At 52.0% G+C, this 24,401-nt stretch overlaps 9 protein-coding genes and 2 non-coding genes across 11 annotated transcripts; 3 read left to right on the forward strand and 8 right to left on the reverse strand.

Annotated features, from left to right (window-relative positions):
• Nucleotides 1-22: 22 nt before the first annotated feature.
• BJY04DRAFT_184016 (putative G-patch domain protein) lies at nt 23-1,422 on the reverse strand. The gene is made up of 2 exons (XM_073710551.1): nt 1,164-1,422; nt 23-1,094 (listed from the first exon to the last, which is right to left on the reverse strand). Exons 1-2 carry the CDS (start codon nt 1,260-1,262, stop codon nt 144-146), a joined length of 1,050 nt encoding a protein of 349 aa, XP_073573448.1. The 5' UTR covers nt 1,263-1,422; the 3' UTR covers nt 23-143.
• A 154-nt stretch (nt 1,423-1,576) lies between these two features.
• BJY04DRAFT_22341 (putative triacylglycerol lipase) lies at nt 1,577-4,063 on the forward strand. Its single transcript, XM_073717688.1, has 3 exons — nt 1,577-2,470; nt 2,521-2,874; nt 2,923-4,063. Exons 1-3 carry the CDS (start codon nt 2,228-2,230, stop codon nt 3,982-3,984), a joined length of 1,659 nt encoding a protein of 552 aa, XP_073573449.1. The 5' UTR covers nt 1,577-2,227; the 3' UTR covers nt 3,985-4,063.
• Nucleotide 4,064: 1 nt separating this feature from the next.
• Nucleotides 4,065-6,933, reverse strand: BJY04DRAFT_226363 (snoRNA-binding rRNA-processing protein NOP14; the record flags this gene model as incomplete). The annotated part of the gene is made up of 2 exons (XM_073718400.1): nt 4,065-6,600; nt 6,652-6,933. 2 exons carry the CDS (start codon nt 6,931-6,933, stop codon nt 4,171-4,173), a joined length of 2,712 nt encoding a protein of 903 aa, XP_073573450.1. The 3' UTR covers nt 4,065-4,170.
• A 173-nt stretch (nt 6,934-7,106) lies between these two features.
• On the forward strand, nt 7,107-8,331 carry BJY04DRAFT_215991 (uncharacterized protein; the record flags this gene model as incomplete). The annotated part of the gene is made up of 5 exons (XM_073715610.1): nt 7,107-7,149; nt 7,203-7,322; nt 7,381-7,441; nt 7,489-7,625; nt 7,682-8,331. 5 exons carry the CDS (start codon nt 7,107-7,109, stop codon nt 8,329-8,331), a joined length of 1,011 nt encoding a protein of 336 aa, XP_073573451.1.
• Nucleotides 8,332-8,388: 57 nt separating this feature from the next.
• BJY04DRAFT_226367 (putative origin recognition complex subunit 3) lies at nt 8,389-11,068 on the reverse strand. Its single transcript, XM_073718401.1, has 8 exons — nt 10,844-11,068; nt 10,558-10,794; nt 10,430-10,503; nt 10,147-10,381; nt 9,957-10,096; nt 9,641-9,911; nt 9,471-9,592; nt 8,389-9,425 (listed from the first exon to the last, which is right to left on the reverse strand). Exons 1-8 carry the CDS (start codon nt 10,889-10,891, stop codon nt 8,447-8,449), a joined length of 2,106 nt encoding a protein of 701 aa, XP_073573452.1. The 5' UTR covers nt 10,892-11,068; the 3' UTR covers nt 8,389-8,446.
• A 100-nt stretch (nt 11,069-11,168) lies between these two features.
• On the forward strand, nt 11,169-13,763 carry BJY04DRAFT_215993 (pentatricopeptide repeat protein; the record flags this gene model as incomplete). Its single annotated transcript, XM_073715611.1, has 1 exon — nt 11,169-13,763. One exon carries the CDS (start codon nt 11,169-11,171, stop codon nt 13,761-13,763), a length of 2,595 nt encoding a protein of 864 aa, XP_073573453.1.
• Nucleotides 13,764-13,992: 229 nt separating this feature from the next.
• BJY04DRAFT_184031 (Sec63 complex subunit SEC66) lies at nt 13,993-15,377 on the reverse strand. Its single transcript, XM_073710552.1, has 3 exons — nt 15,085-15,377; nt 14,700-15,013; nt 13,993-14,633 (listed from the first exon to the last, which is right to left on the reverse strand). The coding sequence occupies exons 1-3, from the start codon at nt 15,182-15,184 to the stop codon at nt 14,193-14,195; spliced, it is 855 nt and encodes a 284-aa protein (XP_073573454.1). The 5' UTR covers nt 15,185-15,377; the 3' UTR covers nt 13,993-14,192.
• A 248-nt stretch (nt 15,378-15,625) lies between these two features.
• BJY04DRAFT_215995 (alpha/beta hydrolase) lies at nt 15,626-16,597 on the reverse strand (the record flags this gene model as incomplete). Its single annotated transcript, XM_073715612.1, has 2 exons — nt 15,626-16,537; nt 16,592-16,597. The coding sequence occupies 2 exons, from the start codon at nt 16,595-16,597 to the stop codon at nt 15,626-15,628; spliced, it is 918 nt and encodes a 305-aa protein (XP_073573455.1).
• A 1,406-nt stretch (nt 16,598-18,003) lies between these two features.
• On the reverse strand, nt 18,004-18,125 carry BJY04DRAFT_t53. Its single transcript has one exon. It is a non-coding gene; the product is annotated as a tRNA-Phe (tRNA).
• A 191-nt stretch (nt 18,126-18,316) lies between these two features.
• On the reverse strand, nt 18,317-18,439 carry BJY04DRAFT_t52. Its single transcript has one exon. It is a non-coding gene; the product is annotated as a tRNA-Phe (tRNA).
• Nucleotides 18,440-18,979: 540 nt separating this feature from the next.
• On the reverse strand, nt 18,980-24,233 carry BJY04DRAFT_226375 (chromatin segregase YTA7). Its single transcript, XM_073718402.1, has 2 exons — nt 22,236-24,233; nt 18,980-22,186 (listed from the first exon to the last, which is right to left on the reverse strand). The coding sequence occupies exons 1-2, from the start codon at nt 24,214-24,216 to the stop codon at nt 19,320-19,322; spliced, it is 4,848 nt and encodes a 1,615-aa protein (XP_073573456.1). The 5' UTR covers nt 24,217-24,233; the 3' UTR covers nt 18,980-19,319.
• Between the last annotated feature and the right edge of the window lie 168 nt (nt 24,234-24,401).

Consider the following 24,401-nt stretch of genomic DNA (forward strand, 5'->3'; position numbering starts at 1 on the left):
ACCCCGAAGGTTGATGATTTGCCTCATATGATAATTGATCTAATGCCAAATTCAATACCCTATAACCGTTATCTATGATGTAAACTCCTGATCCGATGCGAAGAGAGCAGAAAAGAGTGTAGTATACAAACTGGGAGCGGTCGTCAATCGTGGTCTTCCTCGGTCAGACCAGGGCAGCCTTCCATCTCGGCTGTTCCGTAGCGATACTTGCACCAGAAGCAGTAGAAGTGTTTCTCGCGGAGGTACTGCACCAAGCGTTGTAGACGTTCCACCGGTTCGAGTTCGTTGAACTCATCTAGCTCCGGGTCCTCTTCTTCCAGTTCCTGCTCGAGAACAGCAGGAAGATCGATCCCGCCGGAGAGGGCTTCCTGGTCTTCTCGCTCGAGCGCATCATCTTCATACCCCGGTAACCGCGGGTTGGGAAAGAAGGATGATGGCAGAGACGATTGCAGCATGTGTCGGGTTTGAATGGCGCGTTCTTTTTCCTGTCTTTTGCGCACGAGCCCGCGGTATAGCACGTTGATCTGAGACGTTGGCTTCACATTGACCTTCTCTTTGGCCTTCGACTTTTCGCCATTGCCTTCCTCTTTCTCCTCTGGTTCATCCTCTTCGTTAACAGAATTTCCTGCAAACAATCCCGCCTCCCCATTTTCATCTGCATCCAAGCGTTCCGCAACCTTCTGCGCAGCCTCGAATTGCGCCTCAGCCCGTTTCGTCTCCCTCTCTAGCCTCACACGCTCGCGATAATCACCCTGCTCGGCCTTAATCTTCTTCGTCGCTTCTTCGGCCTCCTCCATAAACTTGCGCTTCTTCTCGCTTTCCAGTCCAATTCCTCCACGCCCTAGCTTGAAATGCAGATCTAATGGTTCCGCGCGCGATCGCGAATTCGGATCCTTTTCATCTTTGTCCTCTGGAGATTCAGCCTCAGCGGCGGGCTTCCCTAGCGTCTGACCTGCTTTAAAGCCCAATTTGGCCATCATCTGGAAGCCCTTATTGGAGGGGTTCAGCGTGCTCTTTGCGAGGGCTTCATCGCGTTTGGCAGCTTCTTGCGCGGCGCGCTCGGCTTTCGAGGGGACTCGTGCGCGGGCTTCGGCCTGTGGTGAGGTGCGGAGGTTAGTACAGTAGGTCAAGTGCAATGCACGTTTGGGAGCTTCAGTGGATACCTCTCGTTGAAGCCGGCGCTTCTTCTGGGTGAATGTCTCTTTCTGCTGCGGCTCCTCGATGATCATTGACATGTAGTCATCTTCATCTTCCGCGGACATTTTGCGTGCGGGGTTGAGGGGTGTCTGCGCAATGCCCGAGATGGAGGAAAGGGCCCAATTTTCGAGTGTGAGACGGGCAAAGGCGGAGAATTGATCGCCAGAGGGTTTTCCCTATTCCAAAGAACGAAAGACCGATGTGAAGCGTAGACTTGGAGGAAAGTGACGACAGAGAAAGTTCAGGATTTGCGGGGAAAGGACCGATCGTCGATGAGGAGAAATGAGTTTTTCCCACTCCGGTTAGGCTTAGCAGTAGCACCATACTGCATAATCATATCCCTTGCCTGAGCTGTCTGCCCTCTGAACCGACAGGTCACAGAACATCAACCGCGTGATCAATCTGCTGTCAAACTGCCGTGACCAGTTGCTTTAATTAAGAATGCGGGGCCACGAACGCCCTGCTTGATTGAGCCCGAGATGACAGAATCGCACGGAGAACGAGCCTCCTCGCCTTGGAGATGCTCCAGACAAACAATACGGTGTGAGACTTGTGACCTGAAGGCAACGGATAACTACTGGATACCCTAACTACAACGTGCAACCCGTTGATTCTTGCCGATCATTGTGCATCTGTGGCTTCGATAGCGCCTGTTAATCAACGATGCGCAACGGCAAACAACGCGAGTCCCAGACTCCGATTATCGAGAGCCAAGCTCAGATATGCCAGCCATGATAATGATGTCTTGTTTAGACTTTAGAGCCAAACTTGATTCGCCAAGTCCAGCTAGTCAGCGGCGTAAGAGCTATTCCCTTGTTGGGCAACCTAAAGCGCCAACTGGAGCCCAGGGGCGGTCCCCTCCCGCCGCCCGGCCTCCGCTTCAACGTCTTAGACAAACAATGCATGGAATAAATGTATCCGGCTCCCGTCGGCGGCCTTGTTCCTCAGAATACTTCAATACTCTATCTAAGCCTCTCTCAAACACCCGTGGTCCTGAGCAGTTTTCAGCGCAGCGTGGGCCAGAAATGCAATGACAATCACCAAGCCTTGGACGATGCTCGGGCTCTTGGCGGTGCTGAGCCTGCTTTTCGCTGCTGCGTCCGCTACAGAGCCCTTGGTAGACCTGCGATATACGCAGTATCAGGGTAAAGCCCTACCGAATGGTATCTCGCAGTGGCTAGGAATCCGCTATGCTGCACCTCCACTTGGACCGTTGCGCTTCTCTGCGCCGCGAGACCCCGAGGAGGTATATGGGGTCCAGGACGCTTCTCAGGTATGTATGTCATAATTATGTAGCAAAACCAAACCTGACTGTCCGTCTAGCACGGTTCTCTCTGTATCCCGACTAATGAATATCCGGTTCCCGCCGGCACATCCGAGGACTGTCTGTTTCTGGACGTCTACGCCCCCACACAATTCCCGGGGGTTTCGCGAAACCTCCTACCTGTATACGTTTTTATCCAGGGCGGCGGCTTCAACAGCAATGGCAACCCATATTACGATGGGAGCGGTTTGATTCAAGCGTCAAACATGGGCATCGTCGTTGTTAATTTCAACTATCGAGTTGGGCCATATGGCTTTTTATCCGGCGAGGAGGTCCTCAAAGATGGTGGCGTCAATAATGGCCTGAAAGATCAAATTAAGGTTCTGGAATGGGTTCAAAAGCATATTAGAGAAGTAAGTTTGGCCTCCTGCCATGCCGCGAACTCGAACTAACCCGTGAAGTTCGGAGGCGACCCGGACCGTGTGGTGATTGGAGGCGACAGCGCCGGCGCGGCCTCAATAACCCTACATCTCTCTGCACACAACGGCCGAGACGACGGCCTCTTCCACGCTGCGGCTGCGGAATCCCAAAGCTTTGCCCCGATGCTGACCGTAGATGAGACCCAGTTCGCGTACGACAACTTGGTTACCCGCACTGGTTGCAACAGTGCAGCAGACACGCTTGCCTGCCTCCGCAGCCTTGATATAGCGACTCTCCAGCGCGCGAATATCATCACGCCGCTCCCAGGCGCTCGCGAGCCACCTCTCTATCTCTACGGGCCGGTCGTGGACGGTGATCTAATTCCAGACTACACGTACCGCCTATTCGAAGAAGGCCACTTTATCAAAGTGCCCGTAATATTCGGCGATGTCACGAACGAAGGCACCGAATTTGTTCCGCAAAACCTCACCTCGATATCTGCAGTAAACAGCTTCCTCCATGCCCAATTCCCAGCCCTGACACCAGCACACCTTTCCCGCATCGAGCAATACTACCTCCAAAACATTAACGCCGCTGAACTCTTCCCCAACGCAACCCGCTATTGGCGCCCAGCAAGTAACGCCTACGGCGAACTTCGCTACAACTGCCCCGGCATCGCCATGTCAACCGCATACGCCGCCGCCAACATCCCAAGCTGGAACTACCACTACTCCGTACTAGACCCAGAAGACGAAGCTACAGGATTAGGCGTGTACCACGTTGTTGATCTCAACGCGATCTGGGGCCCTGAGAATATGTGGTGGTCAGAAGATGTGTCGTCTCCACCGCCAGACTCGTATCGGACCTCTAATGCCCCCATTGTTGAGGTGATGCAGGGGTACTGGACGAGCTTTATTCGTGACTTTGATCCGAATACTTATCGGTATCCGGGGAGTCCGAAATGGGAGACCTGGTATGGGAAACAGGGAGGGAATCAAAGGCTTTTTATTCGGACAGGGGAGACGCGGATGGAGAGTGTCCCGCCGGATCAGAGGGAGAGGTGCGAGTATTTGATCTCGATTGGGGTGGAGCTCACACAGTGATCTGTGTAATATACTCCTATATACCGGGCTAGATCTGTAAATACGATATACAGAAGGTATCAATATCACAAGAAAAACTTTTCCTTTTTATGTGTGTCGACGCTCAAAAATCTAAGGATATATACAAATGCAATAACCATGCACCTAACTAAACCAAACCACATCCTACCCTTCGGGACAATAACGCTACCTCTTCCCCTGCCTGGCCCTCTTTTCCCTCTCATAAGCATTCGCCTCTCGGCCCTCCTCATTCTGCACCTCCGCCACAAGCCGCTTATACTTCTTCTCATACTCGGCATCCTTCTCCTTCTTTTCACGCAACTTCTCCCTAGCAACAAAGTTCGCATCCTTGCGCAGCTCGCGCATCGCGCCCTTGCGCTCACGCTTGTATTCCGCCTTAAGCCGATTAAGCTCAGCACGCTCGCGGTTCGGATCGTAGTGCTTGTCGGGGTTGAATGTTTCCTCGAACTTGGGAATAGCGGTTTTGATGGCGAGAGGTTTATGAGAGTGCAGCGCGAGAGGGCGACGGGATTTCTGGGCTGCTGATAGAGAGTCGGAGAGGGAGGTGAGTGTTGTTTGGATTGTAGTGAGGGTTTGAGTGGGGAGGGTGGATTTCTTCTTCTTTGTTGTTGTGGAGAGGACGTGGGATAGGAGGGAGTGCGCTTGGGTGAGGATTTCGGGGGAGGCGGACTTGTGGGACCAGAGGGTTGCGATGGTGTTGAGAAGGGTGGTTAGGGTTGTTAGGAGGGATAGTTTGAGGTCCTCGGTGGGAGTGGCGTTGGTTGTGTCCCAGAATTGCAGCTTGCGGGGGGTTAGGGACTTGGACGGGGTGAGACGGAGGGGTTGGGATGGGTTACGGCGGGGGAAGGAGCCTAGGTGGGAGGCCGGTTCCTCGGGGCTGAGGATGCAGAGAGCGTTGAGGACGTAGTTGAGGAGCTCTGGCATGTAGCGCTCGGAGACGGTCTGGTACTGCAGGGCTAGACTTGCGGCATATGTACCGGTGCAAAGGTCTGAGAGACTGTTGACGGGGCCTTGACCAAGGTATCGTGCGAGGCAGAGATGTGCCGGAGTGGAAATGGCGTGGAAGTGGTCGGATGTCGGGAAGATTGTAGCAATACCGGTGAGAATGACAAGGTCTCCAGGTCTGAGATTGAGCGGACGGTCTGTTGCGAGTTCGCGAAGCTGAGCTCTGAACTCTAGGGAGACACTCTCCGGGTGGGTCTTCGCGAGCGAATGGATGTGACGGAGGATGTTCTCAATAATAGCGAAGGAAGGGCGTTCCGGCTGCTCAGCCATGTACCTGACATGCTGGACAAGGACGCGGGCAACCCGGCCGAGCTTCGCCTTGTTGTCGCTGTGAAGACGGGGGTGATGCAGGGCTCGAATTCGCTGGATGACCGTGGGAAGCTTGTCGTAGGGAACATCCTTGATGATGTTGAGGAAGTCCGCATGATTGCCCGGGCATGGATATGTGAAGGCAAGGCCATCATCGGCAACTTGGGCCTCTGCTGCATCGCCGCTCGGGTCAGTAATCCCGTTGATAAGTTCATCCTCCTCTTCCTCCTCCTCAGAGTCGGATTCTCCAAAGCCACTCATATTATCATCCTCCTCGTCGAGCGACAAATCGACGTCTGACGCAGTTTCCACAAGGTCATCAAGAATAAAGTCATCCTCGTCGTCAATCCCGGCTGGGCGAGAAGTGGAGAAACTCGTTGGTTGCTGCAGCCCGAAATCTTTGGCATCGTCCGGGAGCGATTCATCTTCAGACTCTTCAACGTCTTCGTCGTCTTTGCGTTCATCTCCTGCCACCTCCGATTCATCCTCGCTGGCATCTTCACCGCGCATTCTCCGAAGTCGCTCTTCCTCGAGTTTCTTCAGTCGTTGCGCTTCCTCTTCAATCTTTTCCTCCTCTGTCTTTGTACGGTCCGTGGGCATCGATCGCTTGTCGAAAGTCAACTGCTTCAGCCGCTGATCGTATTCTCTTTCCGTTTCATCTTGAGGTTTGCTCTGCAAAAGAGCTGCGCGCTCGGGATTCATCGTGGCAAGATCTTCCTTAGGCGGTTCCGGCTTAGAAGGAGGCTTCACAGATCGGAGCATATCAAACAGATCGGGTAGACCTTTGTCCAACTCCTCACGTAGATCATCATCGTCCTCCTTGGCCATTTGTCGCTGCGCCTTGTAGAATTTTGATTTCGCAATAACTTCTTGCATAACCTCATGCTTTGACTTCTTCCGGCCTGGTACTTCTTCCTCGTCTTGAGACCCAGCCTCCTCGAATTCGCCATCTTCAAGCATCCGTTTCCGCTTTCGAGGCAGTTCAGAGTCTGACATGTCGTCTGCGCCCACGTCCTCATTGAAGTCATCACGGACTCCCTCTCCGTCTTCAAAAGCAAGCGATTCACCCTTGTGCGTAAGTGTGAATTCCTCATCATCATCGTCTTCCTCCTCCAAGTTGAACATCGAGTCTTTTCGGAGCTTTTTCTGGCTTGCCCTGGCGAATCGTTCCGCAGCTCTTTCTTCCGGTGTCATGGTTGGGTCGTTTTCTCCGAAACGGCGATCGACGATACCGCCGACTTTGTTCTTCCGCTCCATTTCCTGCAAGAGAGTTTGACGTCTCTGGTTCTATTGTGAGCATTATCCTTTGCGACTATAAAGAAGCCAACAAACCTTCTCTTCACCAAGAGACCTCGTGACTCCAGGCCGGAAGTTGGAAGGCTTAGTGCTTCCATCCCGAGTTGTCACGTCAAACTTTGTCCGAGACATTGTCCGAATCTCGAAAGGATTGAATCGGTCTCGAATGGCGCTGAGAGCGGTCTCGCGCTGCGTCCGATTATGCGCATTCGCACCGGTTCTCGCATTTTGGCGTTTCTCTTTCTTAGACTTCTGAGGACCCAACACCCCAGTCTCCCGAAGAGAGGACTTGAGCTGCTTCAGCTGCGACGGTGGCATAATTGCGTGAGTGGTCGGTGTAGATGGAGCTCTCGGATTGAACCTCCGCCGAAATTTTTGGTTGCAGAAAAATATTGTTCCACCGCTTTGCTATTCTGCCGCTGTACACGTTTCCGCCTTCGGGGTTCCTTGACCATGATATCTACGATGGACTGATATATCTAAGCAGCACCATGGCTTCTCATATGAGCGATAGGCTGTTATGGCTGTGTCTTGGTATATCCTGGTACTGCATTATCTGGTGTATGAATGACTACTAAATGACCCAGGTGTCTCTCTCTTCTTCGCCGTGCGCGGAATTGCCGCCGATCTGTATCGAGTGCACGAGTTGACCGAAATCAAGAACGAGGATACCGACGACAAGATCATTAGCGAGGGCACAGAAGATGGTCTGTCGCGCAATTGCCTTTTTCTAGTGTCGGGAAAACGCAAGCTGATGGCCTGCAGCTCTCAAACTAGATACACTTTTGAAACTCTCCAATAGTACAAGCTACGACCTCCGCTCCGCGTATGATCATTCACTGTCGCAAAAGGCCAGAAGCTGACTTGTCGCAGTGCGCTACGTATTATCGCCGAAAGATCAGTGAAAGGTGATACCAAGGAACTACTCTTGAAGGACCTCGCGAGCCAGAATCCCGAGCGGCGGAACAAAGCACTCTCCGCGGTGTACTTCCTGGTGTCCAATCGAGCTCGTTCGTACCGCCCCTCGGCCATACAAGTTGGTTCTCCCTAACAACTACGGTTATAGTTTCTCGAACATCCGTGTGTTCGCGATTGCAAGATCTCTCTGCCTATACCGCCGTAGTCGACTGCCTTTGCAACTTCCTCAATGAGCACGTTGAGCAAACGTCAGAAACCATCTCCCCTATATTCCCTCGAACACGGCCGCTAGGCGAGAAGAAGGCGCTCAACACATTGAATATACTTTTACAAGAGAACATCCCTGCCGCGCTAGAGGCCGGGGTCGTCAGCCGGTGGCTCGCCAACTACCCGTTTCCGTGCGCCCTGACAGAGCCCTCTCGACGCCAGGATGTAGTGATCCTCATGAAGACATGGTGGTCCGATGACACGGTCATGAGCTCCATATTCGCTACGCTGTCTTCTCACCCAGATGGCGCGAAGCAGCTTCGAAAGCACGGCTTGATGGGCAGCCTGCTGGAAGAAAACGACCATGACGAAGTTAGCGATGACAACGACGAGGATGATGAGGAGAGTGACGTATGGATGGTCGATGGCGAAGACACTGCTGGCTCGAGACAAATACCGGGGCGACGGCCACGAGAGCGCAATCCCGAAGAGCAAGCTTTACGGAGACGTCGGAGAGAGGCGATGGTACTGAGCGACGGAAGGCGTCCGCTGGGAAATGACGACATTATTCAATATCCAATTTCTGATTGATCACCTTATGTCAGGGCGTGCAATCTTGCTGCAAAATATCTGCAAACTTATGATACCCCGCAATGTATATTACCCATGCCGATAATGCTAATGAACAATGTATATCACAAGCCTCTCACAGCCCCATCCACGCTGACTTTGCTGCGTGATCCAGCTTCTTCCGACTGTGCTTGAGCATTCCAAGTGCTCTAAGCTCCGATATAGCTCTATAAAACAACGCCATAACCATCCTTTCATCACAACTCTCACCTTGTTCACCCTCGTACACCCCGTAAAATGACTGCCACAGGTCATGGATATTGACCAGGGCGCCGGATTCGAGATATAGCTGGTATAAAACTGACGTGGGAGGCTGCTTAGCGGAAACTCTCCCCGCTGTATCTTGCGACGTAAACATCAAATAATCGAACGGATTGGACAATGCCCTCTCAACAGCAAATCGGGGCCGTGGGGCAAAGACTTCTTTTATAGGATTCCGCATGTCGAGAAGGAAAGCTTCGTGTAGAGGTAGATCCTGTGGGTGGATCAATTTGGTCTCGAAATATGACTTTAACAGGGCGTGGAGACGGTCTATAATCTTTGTATAAGCAATGCATTCATCTGGCAGTTTTGCTTTGCCCCTGTTGAGCTTGACGCGTTGTTGTACGATTGTTGTTTCAATGACGGCGTTCTGACTATCGTATTCCGTGCGTAAAGGTTCTGGCCTGGCATAGCGTTGTAAAAGGAGACGTAATTCCGACTGGGCAATTTGGTAGTCGGTGTTGTTTGTTATCAGGTCGGGTATCTGCGGGAGTAAATCCTGGAGTTTGGCAGAGTCTACTCGTCGGAACGCAGCTAGTATGTCTTCGAGAAGTGGTGATTCCGATAGCTCCCCGGACAGCGCACGGATAGACAATTCCGATATACTTGCTTTTTTAGGAGTGTTGAGATTCTTGAGGAGGAGAGAAATGAATCTCACGGCTTGGAACATGTTGTGCATCGACTGTTGGCCAGCTCCGATGACCTCGATCGTTTGCAAAAAGAGGACCCTATCATCCTCCAGTAGATAGCGAACCCGTCGCGTATGGCCATCCTCTAACAGCGCCTCACAGTGCCTATTTACGTCAGCAATGGCCGTTTATGTGAAAAGGAAACCCTACTCCCTGAAAGATGGCGTGTTGCGGATTGCTTCGCAAAGCTGGGCCTGCTGTAGGTTGCCCGGGACATTGCTGGCAAGAAATACCGAGATGGGGTTCGCGAAAAAATGAGACATATAGGCATACTGTCATGGGTTAGCTAAGATCGGATTCAATGTGTGGACATGACACACCTTCACTGTCCGACAGAATGCCTCTGGGGTTTGAAAATTGTCGCTGGACTTTTCAAATAGCACGCCTGTAAGGTTTCGTCCCAGCCAGAACCTCCCTCCTTCTGCCTGTATTTGTTCATATATACGATCAACACAATTGCTAGCCCCATGGAGTTCGAAATATCTTCCTCTGAGCAGTGCAACGCTTGACCGTGGTAGTCTGCCTTCAAATAGTTCGACGGACGTGGAGATTCCAAATAGAAGGGTCAAAGGTATCCGATCAAGCCACGAACTAAAAATAAGCTTTCACCACATCTTCGATGACCGGGTAACTCACCTAAGTAGAGAGAAAAGATCGGTAAGGATTCCTGGGTCAAAGGCCTCGCTATCTCGGAAAGCTAGAACGAGGTGTTTGATGTTTTTGCGCCTGACATAGTCACCAAGCAGGTCAAGGTCGTATCCAAGAAGCCTCGGGCCCTGTGTCTTTCAGCGATGTGCCATGGCTAACTATAATGGCGCTGTCTTACCTCTCGATCCGTAAGAAACGCTTGATAGCCCTCATTTCCCTCTGTGTTAGTGATAGCACCACGTATGATGTTCTTCAGCGTTGATTTCAGGTTGGGCGCATCGCCAGATTCCAGCACTATCACACCTCCTTCTCCGGCGGAAGTCAACTGATCATTCAGTCGAGAGAGGAGTCTGGCCAGGGACGAGACGTTCGATCCGACCGTAAGAAGAGCCGCTGGAATGCAACCACCATAGCTAATTCTGTTAGGTCATTATCCAATTCTTTGCGCGCAGTTCTCTTACGTTTCAGGCGAGGTTGTCTGGACAAACGAAGACACATTTTCGAGGACTTCCGCATCGACATCGTTCAAGATTTCCTGAACCATTGTCAGCATGTCTGCAACTACCAGGGAGGTGGAATGACCACTGACTTGGATCTTTGCCTCTTGTGCAGACCACACTTGCTCGAATGTTTTGTACCGCAATTGGATTGATTCCTCAGTCTCATCCCCGTTTAATAATGGCACGAAGGGGCAGATCGCGGGGGCAGCATTGGGAGTGACTGGGGGGGCATCCGACTTCTTCGTCTCTTGGGTGACTTTTCGTCGCTTCGAAGGTCGTTCGCTGGGAGGTTTTCCGGTATCTGCTGGTTTGTAGATATAGACGCCCTTGGATATGTTAGAGAAGAGCAGCATCAGGACCACAACTGCAACGTACCTGTGTGCTTGGGAATGCCTCAACAGCGATGCCAGCATCAGCCTCCATTTGGTCGGTAGGTAATGCGCTGTTTCGCGACCGCGTGAATTCAAGAGATACCGCGTTGGCTTTGGAGGACCTGTAGCAGAGGCCGAATGCCTGAAATCCGCGGCATAGTTCTGACGGGGCTAGACCACTTCGGGAGAAATTGAAGCTCCGATGATGAATTTCTTCCCCGATCAACTACCCTCTCCTCGTCTGTTGCATTCGTCTTCTCGCCTTCCGCCGCTTTCGTGCTCTTGACATCCGATTCTTTTCGAATACCAATGATATAACCGCCTCACCCATGCTCCGCCCGGTGGTTCGAGGAGCTCGGTGGTATCAGCATGTGGCCCGCTCAATCAATCCGGCGACTTCGCCTCTCACATGCACACGATCGTTCACTGCGATAGCTCCGCGCTCATACGACTATGGCGGGCCAAATGACAAAGTCAACTTCTTCGAGCAAGATACCCCGCGAAGCAAGAGAAGGCGGAGGGTCGACCTGGATGCTGAACAAACTGAAGAGAAGGAAGAGGTAGATCGAAGACTCGCGCAGCTGAAAAAAGAGCTCAAAGAGCTGGAGGATCCTTTTGCCCCGGATGGCGATTTTATCCAGAGTTTGCCGGAGAAAGATAAGGCTATTGCGTTGGAAGCTTTACGGAAATTAGAAGAAGAGGGGGCCCTGGGTGAGCCGGTCAACCTCGACGCAGTCTTTGATGACCAGCTGGACGATATAAAAAAGGACTTTAAACAGATCGCACTAGAAGAGGAAAATTGGATGAAGCAAGACCTCGAAGAATCAGAAGAAAGCCCACGGCAGCCATACGAAGTCATATTTCCCGATTCGGAACACGACGCATACGTCAATCTATTCAACAAATCTTTGAAGGGGTTCGCGGGCAATCATTCTAGTGAAAAGACCAGACAAGATCTCTGGAAGTGGTATCGAAGATGCAAACAGGTTATTCCCCGGTTTGTTGACGCACTTCCTGAAGACGCCATGGCGTTGCTATGGTCTTCTCAGCTAAACGGGCCTTCAACCGAAACGCAAGCCGCTCACATCAAGGTTATAGCGGAAGACGCCCTCGCCGTCGGCCGAACCCTACCTACGCTCCATATTCTTTCTTACATCCAATCCCTACATCAGCTGGGCAACACAAAGGCCGCTCTAGAACAGTGGGAAGCGCACCAGGCTGGGCTCAGCCAGCGAAAAGAGGACCTGGAACCGTATTGGAGATTAGGGGTGCAGCTTTTTGCCGCTGATGGAGATCCGCAGCGAGCTCAGGACATTGCTCTGGCTTTTTTGACTAACGACAACTCTCGACAGCCTCGCATTCTAATTCCTGTTATTACCGCTTGGGGGCGACAGCCTGGTAAACAGGCGGAAGTGAAAGCTTGGGCCTTGTATCTTCAGCTGAAAGCCTCGCTTGAACATGGCATAACCATGGAGGATTATGATCAGATCAGCATCGAGCTGCTCAAATCCGGAAGGCTTAACCTTGCCATTGCGGTGTTCAAAGATATGATGGTGACCGGTCAGGATACGGCGAATGACTCAACAGCGTTATACAAGGCAGCTCTTGGTTTGGTTGGTAATCTGCAGGCGTCCGCTATTTCTGAAAAAGAAGTCAACAAGGTATCGCTCTCGACGCTGACAGTCTTACCTCGTCGGTTTGAGAATCGATTCTTCTATGCCAGCTGGATGAAAAAGCTTATCGGCATGGGCGAGGTTGATTCCGCTGCCATGGTGATTGAGCTGATGTACGAGCGTGGTGTTAAGCCAGATCCAAAGCACCTTAATGGCCTCATTTCGGGCTGGCTTCGTGTAGGCAGTGCAACTGCTCGTGAAAAGGCCGAAACTCTCGGCTGGTCTATGATTCATCAACGGATTGAACGAGTATCACAGGCTGGGTCACAACAAGCGCCACCTCAAGTCCCAGACATCGAGAGCACGGGCGCTCGAATTCCAAAGTTCATGCAACGGTCAATGCCCGCTGCCAGTATCGAAACCTTCTCCATCCTCCTCCTCCACTACACGCGCCGAGGCGACGACGACGCAACCGAAAAGCTCGTCGAAAACCTCGCCCCAGCCCGAATCCAACCAAACTCCTACTTCATGAACCACCTACTCTACGCCGAACTCCGCAAACAAGACATTCGCGCCCTCTGGCTCAAATTCCAAACCCTCTCCGCAACCGTCCCCCCGGATCTCGAGACCTACGCCTGCCTCTGGGACTGCGGCAAGCTACAATACGACCGCAGCCGCACCGCCTACCTCAACGACTTCCCCATCGCCCGCGTCCTCTACGCAAACATGATAACCTGGTTCAGCAACCTCTCCCCTCGCGCGCAAGCAACCGCCCGCGCTGAATTCTCCAAAGAGCTCTACGACCAGATCATTCGCTGCTTCTGCCTCTCCCGCGATGTCCCAGGGACCATCGTCGCCCTTTCCTCCCTCCACTCAACATTCAACTTCACCCCCGACGACACAACAGCCCGCCTCATAATATTGCAAGTCGCGCGCCACGCCGCCGTGCCCTCAGATACCCCTAAACGGCGCCTCCGCCGCCTCTCCTCGACGCCCAAGAGCAAAGAAAACGTCGCCCTCATCCACCGCCTCGTTGAGATCATCAGTGACCGAAAATCCGATGCTCTCGAAGCAAAGGGCCTCTCATTGGGGTCTTTAGACCCACACGAGACGGCAACCCTCCAGCTTGAGATCATGACTGATTTGCTACGCGTGATCATGGGGAGAGTTGCCGGTACAGCTGACAAGCACCCGGATCCTGAGCGTATCGAGGCGCAGCTTGAGGCTGTTGCGAAGGAGATGGATGTTTTTGGGATTAATCTGGGGCCGAAGCTGGGTGATGAAGGGGCGAGTTTGCTTTTGGTGCAGTAGATGAGATCTTTATCCTGCGTTTGGTGGACAATTACGGTTGGAAAAGAACGGCTTGTGCATTTGTATATATAGATGGAGTCTGGGTTGGGGTCGTTGTTCGGCGTTTTCAATGTATAATATCCCTATTTTCTACTCAGATGTTACTTCAGGGCATGGAATTGAAACTCCTTTAGGTGTTTGTGGAAACTGGTTCCTCTATCCTCCATCGGATAGATGCGACATTTTCGAACTCAACATTAAGTACACAAGTACCTCAAGGTAATCTCAATCCACACACAGTATACAATCCTATGCATAAAACATAAGACGAAAGGTAAGTTATGGTATGGTTAAATGAAGATAATAGCGCACAAAAGAATCTCAAACAACAAATGCACCCATCTAAACCGAAACCGAAACCCCTTTATATGTAAAAACTAGCACAAGCACTCATTTCTTCCCCTTCTTCTTCTTCTTCCCACCACCACCAGGACTCTTCTGCACCGCCGCCGTAGCCTGGTCGGCATCAGCCTCCACAAGAACCGCGTCCTCATCGCTCTCCGTAACAGTTGGGGCAGGTGGTGCAGCTGGGGCTGGAGTAACCGCGGTCGCCGGGGCCGGGACCGAAGGGTTTTCCTCAGCCTTCTTGATCTCAGAAGCGATAACCGCTGCCGCGGGGGTAGCGGAGGGCGTAGGGAGGGGTTTCTCGGCGGCGTCAAGTTCCTTCAGGAATCCTTCCTGGATGCTAGCCTTTTTCTTGTCCCACCAGGCCTTCTCCTCGTCTAGTTTCTTCTGGTGCTTTTCGATGCGCTCGCGCACGATCTCGTTGTTGACCATTTCGTTGGCGGATTGGAAGATGGCCTGGCCCCAGCCGGGGACGTAGGCGTTGGCCTGCACACAACATTGTTAGCATTTGAGGATTAAATTTAAGGCAGAGATTGTATCAGAATAACCCACCTCAGAAACAACATCCCTCACCTCCTCCTCCATCTCCTTCTCCGCACGCAAAAACCTCTGCCACAGATCATCGCCGACACTCCCCCTCTGCAGGAGCATACTCAGCGCCTGCTTCTGGCTCCTGAGCGCAAGAACACGCTTGATATCTTCAATTGCGCGGCGGAGCAGCGCAGCCTTAAGTACGGATTCGGGAACCTTCTTCTCCTTTTCTTTTTCCTTTGATGATGCGGACGACGGGTCAAGGTGCAGGAGGGAGAAGTAGATGTCTCTTTGCAGGTGGGCGGGGAACCATGGTTCTAAGGAGGTGGCCTTTCCTGTTGGCTTGTTAGTTGTTTGGCTGGTCTGTGGGTAGAGGTTGCGGGTTGAGGCACTGTGAGGGACGTACTGGCTTTGCGCTTGCGGTATAGGGAGGAGAATGTTGCGAGGGAGCCGATCAGAACGCTGAGGTAGGCGAACGGGACGACGAGGGTGACCCAGTCGACCATTGTGTATGTGTGGGGGTGAGAGAAGGGTGATTTTAGAGGGAGAATGCGGGTGTTGCGCGAGGTTTAGCTGGTCATAACAGGGTGGGTTGTTGGCGTTTAAAGCATGTGGGTATAGTCGGAGAAAATATGAAAGCTGAAAAAGAATTCGAAAATTGCAAGGTCAAATTTGCCTGCAAGATTGAGGTGAATTGAGTATGAGCAGCTGTCTCCGAAGAACAAATGTCAATGAGGATAGAGGCCAGGCTGGTGTCTTGGCCTCGTCACATGTCCAGGGTTTCCATGAATTACTGTGTTGGGACTAGCTCAACATCGGGATATAGATCTGAGCGACAGCAGCAGTTGGAAGTAGCAGGTGCTCAAAAACAATCATAGACGAAGAGATAAAATTAGACCAAGTCTTTCTCAGTACGAAATATGTATATTTTTCTATATAACTGATAATCATGAGAAGAACCTGTCGAACCACCCCACCATCTTCTGCGGATGCTCTGCAAAATACTTGTACCCATCAAACCTCCTGGTCGTCCCCTCAATCCAAATCAATTCCTTGACTTCGGACCTAATACCATCATAGATAGCTTGCACATCACTAGGCTCAACAGTAATATCCTTATGGACCTGCGCAACTAGCGTGGGGATATTCAGATCCTTGGTGTACGGCTTAGGAGACAACTCATCCAACCGGAACCCAGTGAGGTGAAAGATCTTAGTGTCAAAGGCTTCGGCGGCCTTGACTGGATCAAGTCCTGAATTTTTCGCACCAGTCTCGACAAATACACGGCTCGAGACAGGTTGCAACGCAATGAGCGCTTTGACGTCCCTGAAGTACTCTGGATACCTCGAAGCTGCGACAATCGTTGAGTTCGCCCCTAAACAACGACTCAAAAGCCCAATCTCCATGTGCGCCGTGTCTGGCCGAGACTGGGCATACTTGATCGAGCCCACGACGTCCCGACACTCAAGAAGACCTATACCGCAGATGCCTCCAGAGCCGGCACCGCTCCGTCCATGATTTCGCAGATCATAGCAGAGGACATTATACCCAGCATCATGCAAGATTTTGTAGTCGTCGATGAAGCTCACTTCGAAGCCGCCAAAGAGACCAAATCCTGGTAGGTGACCGGGGAAACCAGATCGATTGCAGGGCAGAGGGTGGTTTGCGATGATGAGCTTGTTGGAACCCTTGGCCGGGATGAACCAACCCTCAAGTATAACGCCATCGAGCGAGGGAAACCAGACTTCTTCGTATTCTAGGCCTTCTTCGTCAGGTCGGCGGAGGATTGGGGAGCGGAGGCTATGGGCGAAGAGGCCGGCGAGGGGCTCGACGAAGGAAGTAATCTGGGAGTCGGTGGTCTGATAGGTTAGGTAATAGAACTCCAGTGAGTGCGAAGAGTACTAGGAACGTACAGCCATGACTTCTGAGACGCGGGGATTCAATCAATTGGTCAGTATGAATAGATTCAACTCATGATGGACCGTATGCTTGATATAGTAGGTAATAGCTTAACTCCGTCCGATATGCCCAGGTGGTTGACTCCACTGACGGGATTTGGATATATCTGCCGCTGTTCCGAGTTGCCAGATCAGGTAATTCCTTTCACTGGCCGGGGCTCCGGGGATAAGGATTTGAAGTTAAGGGATTTGAAATGGATCTGGCCGGCATTTGTATAAGACCCACCCCATAAGCTAGGTGCAGTGGAGTCGACGGGATTGGGAACTATATACGTAGCACGTACTAATGAAGAACCAACGGCGAGGTTGAGATGGAATTATGAAAGATTCGTGAGAAGTCACGTGGGCACCATGGCCAAGGACTGCATTTGGAGGTACTAGTTGATATATAAACAAGCTCAGCAGCTCTCATTCCTCAACAGAACCTGATAATGATACTGGAGGTCCAACTGTATGCCACCGGCCGTCAACTGATAAAACGCTATATATATCTTTAGGTCGACCTACCTATCAAGATCACTACAAACAGCTCGTCGAAGGAACTCGGAAACATTTTCCGCAGTGGACAAATCCCCTTCAGCTGCCGCTGCGTTTGGCCATAGTGCCATTACCACAGTGGCTGGATGGTTGCATTCCCGGTGTCCTCGACGTGTTGTTATCGTTCCCTTGTTGTTTCTTTCGCTTGGTTTGTTAGTGAAACTTGAAGGCGAAAGTCAAATGGTCCCTGTTGTGAGTGAACCTGTAGAAAAAGAGACAACAAGAATACACATGCCATACCAGCCTAGATGTGCGGAAACCGAAGGCCCAGGCGAACGCGCTCACACGGAGAATGACGCTTGAGAGTCATCCACCACCATGTTGACAGATAGATAGATTGCCTCTTTCTCACTCCCAGAAAGAACGTATCTGAATCGCAAAAGGTGACCGTTTCCTCAAACCCACCGCAAATCAAGGGCAGCCGTAGACTAAGCCAAAGCAAGCTGATCCAAAAAGAAATCTCTGCCTCCAAAAAAAAAGAGAGCCAGGACTAGGAGTCGAACCTAGATCAACCGAGTCCCTAAAGGTGGGGTTCGCAGTAGGGCCGAGGTGGACGGTGGTCCGTTTTAAGCCTGGTTTTAAACCGCTGTGTTATTCCATTACACCGCCCTGGCTTTGTTGAAGGATTCCTTTCAGATCTTGCTTTTGTCGCAATCCCCCGAAGGACTTCACCTGCAAAAAGCGCGCTGCAGGTCTTCATCCAGATCCATCTTCCAAGCAGTCGGAACTCATCTCAGTGATGATCTGCCCGTAGCCAGAGACGATCGGAGAAGAATGATCAAGGTCGCAAGTCGCGGCGAAAAAGAAGATCGATGATCAAAAAAAAAAGTTGCCAGGACTAGGAGTCGAACCTAGGTCTGCGGAATCCTTGGTGCTAGTAAGGCCTAGGTGGACGTTGGCCCGTTTTAAACCTGGTTTTAGACCACTGTGCTTTCCGTTGCACCACCCCGGCTTTGTTGAAGAATACCTTTCAGAACCTGGTTTTGTGCGTCGATCCGATAGCCGTTTCCTCGTCGCAAAGACCCATCCACGCTTAGTATCGCATCGTATGGAAGATCAAATCGTAGAACGAAGTCGTAGGAAGGCATACGATCGAAAATCGAGGTCGCATCGAACGAAGGAAAAAGGACGTCCAAAAAATTGAGCCAGGACTGGGATTCGAACCCAGATCAGCGGAGTCCCTGGTATTAGTAGGGCCTAGGTGGACGTTGGCCCGTTTTAAACCTGGTTTTAGACCGCGGTGTTATTCCATTACACCACCCCAGCTTGTTGAAGATATGGGCTTTTCTTTTGGTTTTGTACTGCGGTCGCGTAGCCTTCGGTCGGCTATTACAGTCTGTTTCAGGGCTGGGAGGAATATCGAAGAGGTCAAGTGGGTAGAGCGACTCGAGGGCGAGCTGTTGACATTTACATCAGGGTGACTTAATCGTGGTGTGTAGACTTATTCGTGGTTTCGTGGTCTTCGTGTGGTCGTTGGGGGATCTAGAGAGTGCTGAGTAAGCATGAAAGGGGACGGTCGGTCGGGGAGGGCATGAGGGGGAGAATTTCGACGGGGACCAAAAGAGTGAGGTTGAGCCCGCGGGGGATGAGGGCTTCTTTATATGCTCAGTGGGTCTGCCAGTGGAGTTAATCCTTGCAGTCGACCAGCGCCTTGGTTGGCCTGGACTAGTTCGGTTGTCCCACCACAGGTTCCACATAGACAAGCCACTATGACCTGGGCATCTTTTGCATGCCATCAATACTCCGTGGTCCCTAAGATACAAACGAAAAACAAAAGTCTCTACTGATAAAGCTGGTAATAATCTATCCAGGTTCGATTTTCATATCATACTATGGCTAGCTATATTCCATGCGAAGATGGATCGAGAAAAAGGCAATCCACTGGAAACAGGCTGACGAAACACCATAACAACCCCTTGAGAGCAAGGAAGAGGTATAGAATAATAATAATATGACGAAGTTGAAAGCAGCAGCAACGCGAAAATACTAGAATCGAGAGAAGAGCCCGAATATCCGCCATTGATCTCATTACAAAATTCCATGCTAGCCAATGTAAACGTAAGCAAAAATGTGGTGGACGGAAGGAAAGGAGAGAAAGTGGAGAACGAAGAAAGGTTGATGTGGGCAAGAAGAACAGGCTTAGAAGTTAGAAGACCCCGCCGAGCTGCTCCATCGTTCTCTGGCTAATCGGTCCAATCTCTTGTACAGCTTGCATATCTTCGAGGACGTCATTGAACGTGTTTTGAATGCCAGCTGCCACTTTGCTGCGGTTCCATTCGCTGCGCGTGCGCCAGAGGAAGTCCATCAGCGCGGTGTTGATTTGTTCGAGCTGCTCGACAGAACAACCGCTCGTGCGCTGAGTCATTTCCTTATGCAGGTCCTGCACATAGTCGAGATCAATGATCATTTTCGGCGATTCGTCCTCGTCATTGAGCAGGGCTGATAGTGCAGTCGGTTGTCTGGAAGCACCGTCGAAGAGAGGGACAGGAGGCTGCGATCTTGGTTGCGATTGAGTCGCGTCGACACGCACAAGCTGGGATTCACGGGCCTGTGGGGGAGACGGTTGGCTGCTATCGCCTTGTTGCGTGTCGGGCAGATGTTCCTCATGCGGTACACGGTCGGGATAAAGCGAAAGGTCTGGGTAGTCGTGTCGCGGGCCATGAACAATAATGGGACTTTGAGTGTAGTGTTGAGGGGGGTGAGAAGACTGGTCGGATGATTTCTTGTCTGACGTCGTTTGCGTCGTGGAAGCTTCGTTTGTGTAGTCTCCAGGTTGTGATCCTGGGGCCATTGGGGTCATAGGTCCTTTCTGCGAGAAGCTCGAAAGTCCAGACTCGCGCCTCACCTGTTGAGAAGGCGCCGTCATGGAATAGGCCGGCTTAGGCTGTGCAGAAGGCCCGAACGAGCTTACCTGCGTATCCCTTCCGGTGGAATGATCGGAGTTGGTCATGTACAGATCTCCATCTCCATCAGGCTGGGTCTCATGCGAGCCGTTGGTCGCGTTCGAGTCATTCAAATCGCCGTCTCCTCGGTGATACCCATTGGTCATGAAGCTCACTGTAGATGGCCGCGTAGGCGTTACCGGTCGGCCAGGCACGTGGGGAGCAAGGTCAGGAAACGATGCACCAAGGACGACAGGACCACTTGACGGGTCTGAGTCGGTGTTTCCGTGAGGGACTCGGTTCGCCGCACGGGCTGCAGCGGCCTCCTCCTCCTCCTCAGCCTTCTTTGCCTTCTCCAGCGCGATCTTTTCTCGCTCCAGCTCTCGAAGATAAACGTTCTCACACTCAGCCACCAGCGCCGGCTCAGCTTGCTCAATGGTAGCGATGTCGACCTCGACATTCGAGAGAAGTTCATTCGCCCGGAGCAAGCGTTCTTGGTCATTGAGTTGTCGGGCATCCTTCGCGAGCCGCTTAATATCAGCCAAAAAGTCCTTGGGACGCTTGTAGTAACCGTTAGACAGCCGCTTTTCGATGGTGACAATCTCCAAGTTGTAAAAGAATTTGCCAGACACCGCCTCTCGGAGACCGAGAACACCGTGTTTGTCGTACGCCTTCTCAAACGGTCGGAACATTGTCCGCTGTTCAATAGGCAAGTCACTAGTAACAATATTTGGATCATCCTCTTCCCACAAATACCGAATCTGTGACTCATCAATTACACCGGTCCTGAATCGCTTATACTTCTTGATCTGGTCCATGATAGGCTGGATTCGAATCTTCAAGAGGTTTAGCGTTTGATAGTCCTTTTTCTTCTGAGCTTTGAGTTGATCCTTCGACAAAGTTTTCTCTTGAGGAGGCGGTGGTGGCGCAACCTCCAGCTCTTCAAACTGTCTTTTCTTGCGATTGTCGGGGTTGGGAAGATGAGTTGGAGAGGTTCTTATGAGATCAACGACCTTGGTGAAGTACTCATGCCGCGCCTCGCTACCCGGCGCTGCAAGCTCGAACACGTTTCGCTTGGAGTAGCCGAAGAGGCTCCTCACGAGCCCGGAATCCATGTCTTCAGCGGTAGCCTCAACGATTCCAAGCAGCAGAACAGGGTCTGTAGGAGGTATTGACCGCAGAAGGCCGACGAATGTGGATATCACGGCGTGTCCGACGGTATCAGACCAGTTTTGAAGTCCAGGGATATAAATGACACTCGGCTTGTGTCGCTTGACCTCGGCAAAGAGCTGGATGACGGCCGCTTCAGGAGATCGAGTCGAGTCGCTGAGTAGCGTGGGGAGGTCGAATGACTGAACGTGGAGGCCCTCGAAGTGGTGCAGTAAAGCGCCGGCTAGATACTGCTGGCCCATTCCAAGGGTACCGCGTAGCAGCAGTCGGGGTCTGAATACACGAGATCTCTCGAATTCCTGCTGCATTTGTTCGCGCTGAAATCCTCTTGATGTGTCTGCCGGTTCCTCAAATTGAGCTTCTTCCAGGGCAGTGAGCCTCTTACGTTGTGGAAGAATCTCTGAGAGGATGCTCTTGAGTTCAACCAACTGTTGCCGAAGTAGCGGCTCGATGGGTTTAGGTAACTGCGAAGCACCGGAAGACGTGGATCTCTCAGACGAAGGGACCATTTTCTTGATAGCGAGCATGAAATCTTTCGGGATAACCTCGATCGTCTTAGGGTCAATGATGAGTTTCTTGTCGGACTTGTATATCTGAGGGTATCTTCTCTGAACCGCGTTCAGTGCAGCTTCGGTGCAAAGAGCTCGCAAGTCGGCACCGCCATATCCCTTTGTGATTTCCGCAAGCTCGTCCTTGACAGGTTCAGGCAGCTCGGGATCCCATCCTTTGGTATGGATGTCTAGAATCGCGCGACGACCTTCAGTGTTGGGTAGAGGGAAGTAGAACTCGCGGTCGAAGCGACCGGGACGACGAAGAGCAGGATCAATAGAGTCTGGTCGATTCGTAGCACCAATGACGATAACTTGACCACGACCGTCCATACCATCCATCAATGCCAGCAGGGTGGAGACGATCGACGCGTGGATCTGTTCCTGCTTACTTGAACGCACAGGCGCCAACCCTAGAAAGCGTTAGCAACCATGCAGTAATGATTAGCACTCAAGGCTTACCATCAATTTCGTCGAAAAAGATAATACTGGGCTGAGTTTTGCGAGCCTCTTCGAACAAAAGGCGAAGCTGCCTTTCGGCCTCTCCAACCCATTTGCTCAGCGCATCAGCGCCCTTTCTCATGTAGAACGTGACTTTGCGGCCCTCGGAGCTTACACTGTTCGCCAAAGCCCTAGCTAGCAACGTTTTACCAGTACCGGGAGGTCCATGAAACAGAACACCACGGGGAGGCACGATGTGGAATCGTTGGAAAATTTCGGGATACAAAAGAGGTAGCGACACCATCTCCTTCAGCTGGTCAATGTGACCCTGCAACCCTCCTACGCTGTCGAAATTGACGTTCATATCGACGCCCAATGGGTCAGCATCGGCCAGTGCTTGCTTATCCTTGACACGGCCTAGATTTGCTGGTGTCCCAGAGTGACCTTGTGCGGCGTCGTTACCATGTGCTTGAGGGGCTAGCATACCAGGAAGAGCTAGAGGGCCAGCAGGCCCTGATATTGATCCTTTGGGGTGCTGCATGACTTCGTCGTCGCTGCTGTCACTATCAACACCTCCAGTCGCAGCTTGCGCTCCAGGTGGACCAAGAATTGCAGACGGCCCGCCGCCTCCAAATGGCCCGTAAGTGGGAAATAGTGTACGCTGCCAGGTGTTGTTGGCTCCACCCCGGCCGCGGCGCGATGGAGACTCATTGACTTCATTCTCAGCTTCCTCGATTGGGAGCACCAGGTCAGGGCGGATGATACGGTAATCGACGTCCTTTCGGCTGCGTCGCGGCTTCTCATAGACAATTTCCTGGTGTACTCGCCGTCGCGGTCGCCCTCCCCGAAGATCCTGAAGCTCTTCAGCCAACTCTTCCGCGATGTCGGCGGCCTCGGACTGTCCCCGAGATCGTGAAGCTCTCTTTCGAAGGCCTGGGCGGCGGCCAGTTGAGCTTTCGTAATCTTCATCCTGAACTAGAGTAGTAGGTTTGCGCGGCGACCTTCCTTGGGACTTTCCGGATTGAGACAGTTCATCCTCGTCGTGAGATTCCTCCTCTTCAGGCTCAAAGTCACTTTCCTCGTCATTGCGCTGTGATGACTTGGGTTTCTTTCGACTTGACCGACGGAGACCTGAATCATCCTCATCAATTTGTGTGGTATCCTCTTCGGTATTTTGACTGCGATTTGGTCTACTTCGCCGCCGTGTAGTCGGACCCTCATCATCATCATCCTCGTCTTCATCCTTATCGCCATCATTCTGAGACTCTGGCACAAAGCCCCCGTCCTCATCATGATCATGATGCTGGAACGAGACCGGTGCGCTTTCAGATACCTCAATCTGGGAGGCTCGTATCTCGGTCAACGTCTCTTCGATGACTTCGGGGTCCTCCATTTTCGCGTCAACTTCTTCAACCTCGGGAATGCGCTTGGCGCCACGGGAAGAGCGGCGCGTGCGTTCTGCCTCTGGACTATGTGTACCTCGTTCAACTGTTTCAACATGACGTCCCGAATTTGTCAAAGCGAGGATATCTTCGGATGGGTCGCGCGTGCGCCGGGTAGTCCGTCGAACCCCTGAGAAATCCGATAACCCCTGCTTCTTCAAGACGTTGCCGACTTTCAGCTTTACTACCTTCTTAGGTGAAGGAGCCACATCTTCGTCCTCGTCTTGGATATCCTCCGAATCTTCCTCGTTGTACATTGGTCGATTCGTGGCGGCTCTTCGCGCGACTGTGCCCCGGGCATTTCGGGGAGCGTCCTCATCCTCTTCTTCATCAGTGCCTTGAAACGAGAACTCATCAACTTCGCTCAATTCGTCGTCGTCGGATAGGATGTCGTCGTCGGAGTCGCGCCGTGGTCGTTTCTTCGTGGGGCGGGACTTCTTCTTCGACTTGGAGCTGGGGGCGGAACGCCGGCTTGAACGGACGGGGTGATCGCTGTAGTCGTCGTCATCCGAGTCGGACTTATTGGCGATCTCTTCGATTGAGCGTTTAGTGCGAGCCATGATGGCGAGTTGTGGGCTAGAAATCTTAACGTCAGCAAAGGCGCGTCGGACGTACGCCAGACGAAGACTAGGTAAGGGAAAGGCAAGAATGATAGCTAGCAAGCTCATGATCCGCAACTTGGGAAGCTCACCTAAAAAATGAGGTCGAGTTGAGGTCAATTGAGCCTCAGGCGCAGTACTTCAAC

The sequence above is a fragment of the Aspergillus karnatakaensis genome (assembly GCF_047715665.1).
Source record: "Aspergillus karnatakaensis strain CBS 102800 unplaced genomic scaffold BJY04scaffold_13, whole genome shotgun sequence".
Lineage (NCBI taxonomy): Eukaryota > Fungi > Ascomycota > Eurotiomycetes > Eurotiales > Aspergillaceae > Aspergillus > Aspergillus karnatakaensis.

What these genes read in the sequence shown, in the direction of transcription:
- BJY04DRAFT_226367 (XM_073718401.1), bottom strand. Translation starts at nt 10,891, where the DNA reads ATGGAGGCTGATGCTGGCATCGCTGTTGAGGCATTCCCAAGCACACAG. An exon ending in AGGCATTCCCAAGCACACAG is followed by an intron (nt 10,795 to 10,843) that starts GTACGTTGCAGT and finishes AACATATCCAAG; the next exon opens with GGCGTCTATATCTACAAACC. An exon ending in GATCTTTTCTCTCTACTTAG is followed by an intron (nt 9,912 to 9,956) that starts GTGAGTTACCCG and finishes GCTTATTTTTAG; the next exon opens with TTCGTGGCTTGATCGGATAC.
- BJY04DRAFT_184016 (XM_073710551.1), bottom strand. Translation starts at nt 1,262, where the DNA reads ATGTCCGCGGAAGATGAAGATGACTACATGTCAATGATCATCGAGGAG. An exon ending in AGCGCCGGCTTCAACGAGAG is followed by an intron (nt 1,095 to 1,163) that starts GTATCCACTGAA and finishes ACCTCACCACAG; the next exon opens with GCCGAAGCCCGCGCACGAGT.
- BJY04DRAFT_22341 (XM_073717688.1), top strand. Translation starts at nt 2,228, where the DNA reads ATGACAATCACCAAGCCTTGGACGATGCTCGGGCTCTTGGCGGTGCTG. An exon ending in GGGTCCAGGACGCTTCTCAG is followed by an intron (nt 2,471 to 2,520) that starts GTATGTATGTCA and finishes CTGTCCGTCTAG; the next exon opens with CACGGTTCTCTCTGTATCCC. An exon ending in TTCAAAAGCATATTAGAGAA is followed by an intron (nt 2,875 to 2,922) that starts GTAAGTTTGGCC and finishes TAACCCGTGAAG; the next exon opens with TTCGGAGGCGACCCGGACCG.
- BJY04DRAFT_226375 (XM_073718402.1), bottom strand. Translation starts at nt 24,216, where the DNA reads ATGGCTCGCACTAAACGCTCAATCGAAGAGATCGCCAATAAGTCCGAC. An exon ending in CTTTTTCGACGAAATTGATG is followed by an intron (nt 22,187 to 22,235) that starts GTAAGCCTTGAG and finishes AACGCTTTCTAG; the next exon opens with GGTTGGCGCCTGTGCGTTCA.
- BJY04DRAFT_184031 (XM_073710552.1), bottom strand. Translation starts at nt 15,184, where the DNA reads ATGGTCGACTGGGTCACCCTCGTCGTCCCGTTCGCCTACCTCAGCGTT. An exon ending in ATACCGCAAGCGCAAAGCCA is followed by an intron (nt 15,014 to 15,084) that starts GTACGTCCCTCA and finishes ACAAGCCAACAG; the next exon opens with GAAAGGCCACCTCCTTAGAA. An exon ending in TGAGGGATGTTGTTTCTGAG is followed by an intron (nt 14,634 to 14,699) that starts GTGGGTTATTCT and finishes TGTTGTGTGCAG; the next exon opens with GCCAACGCCTACGTCCCCGG.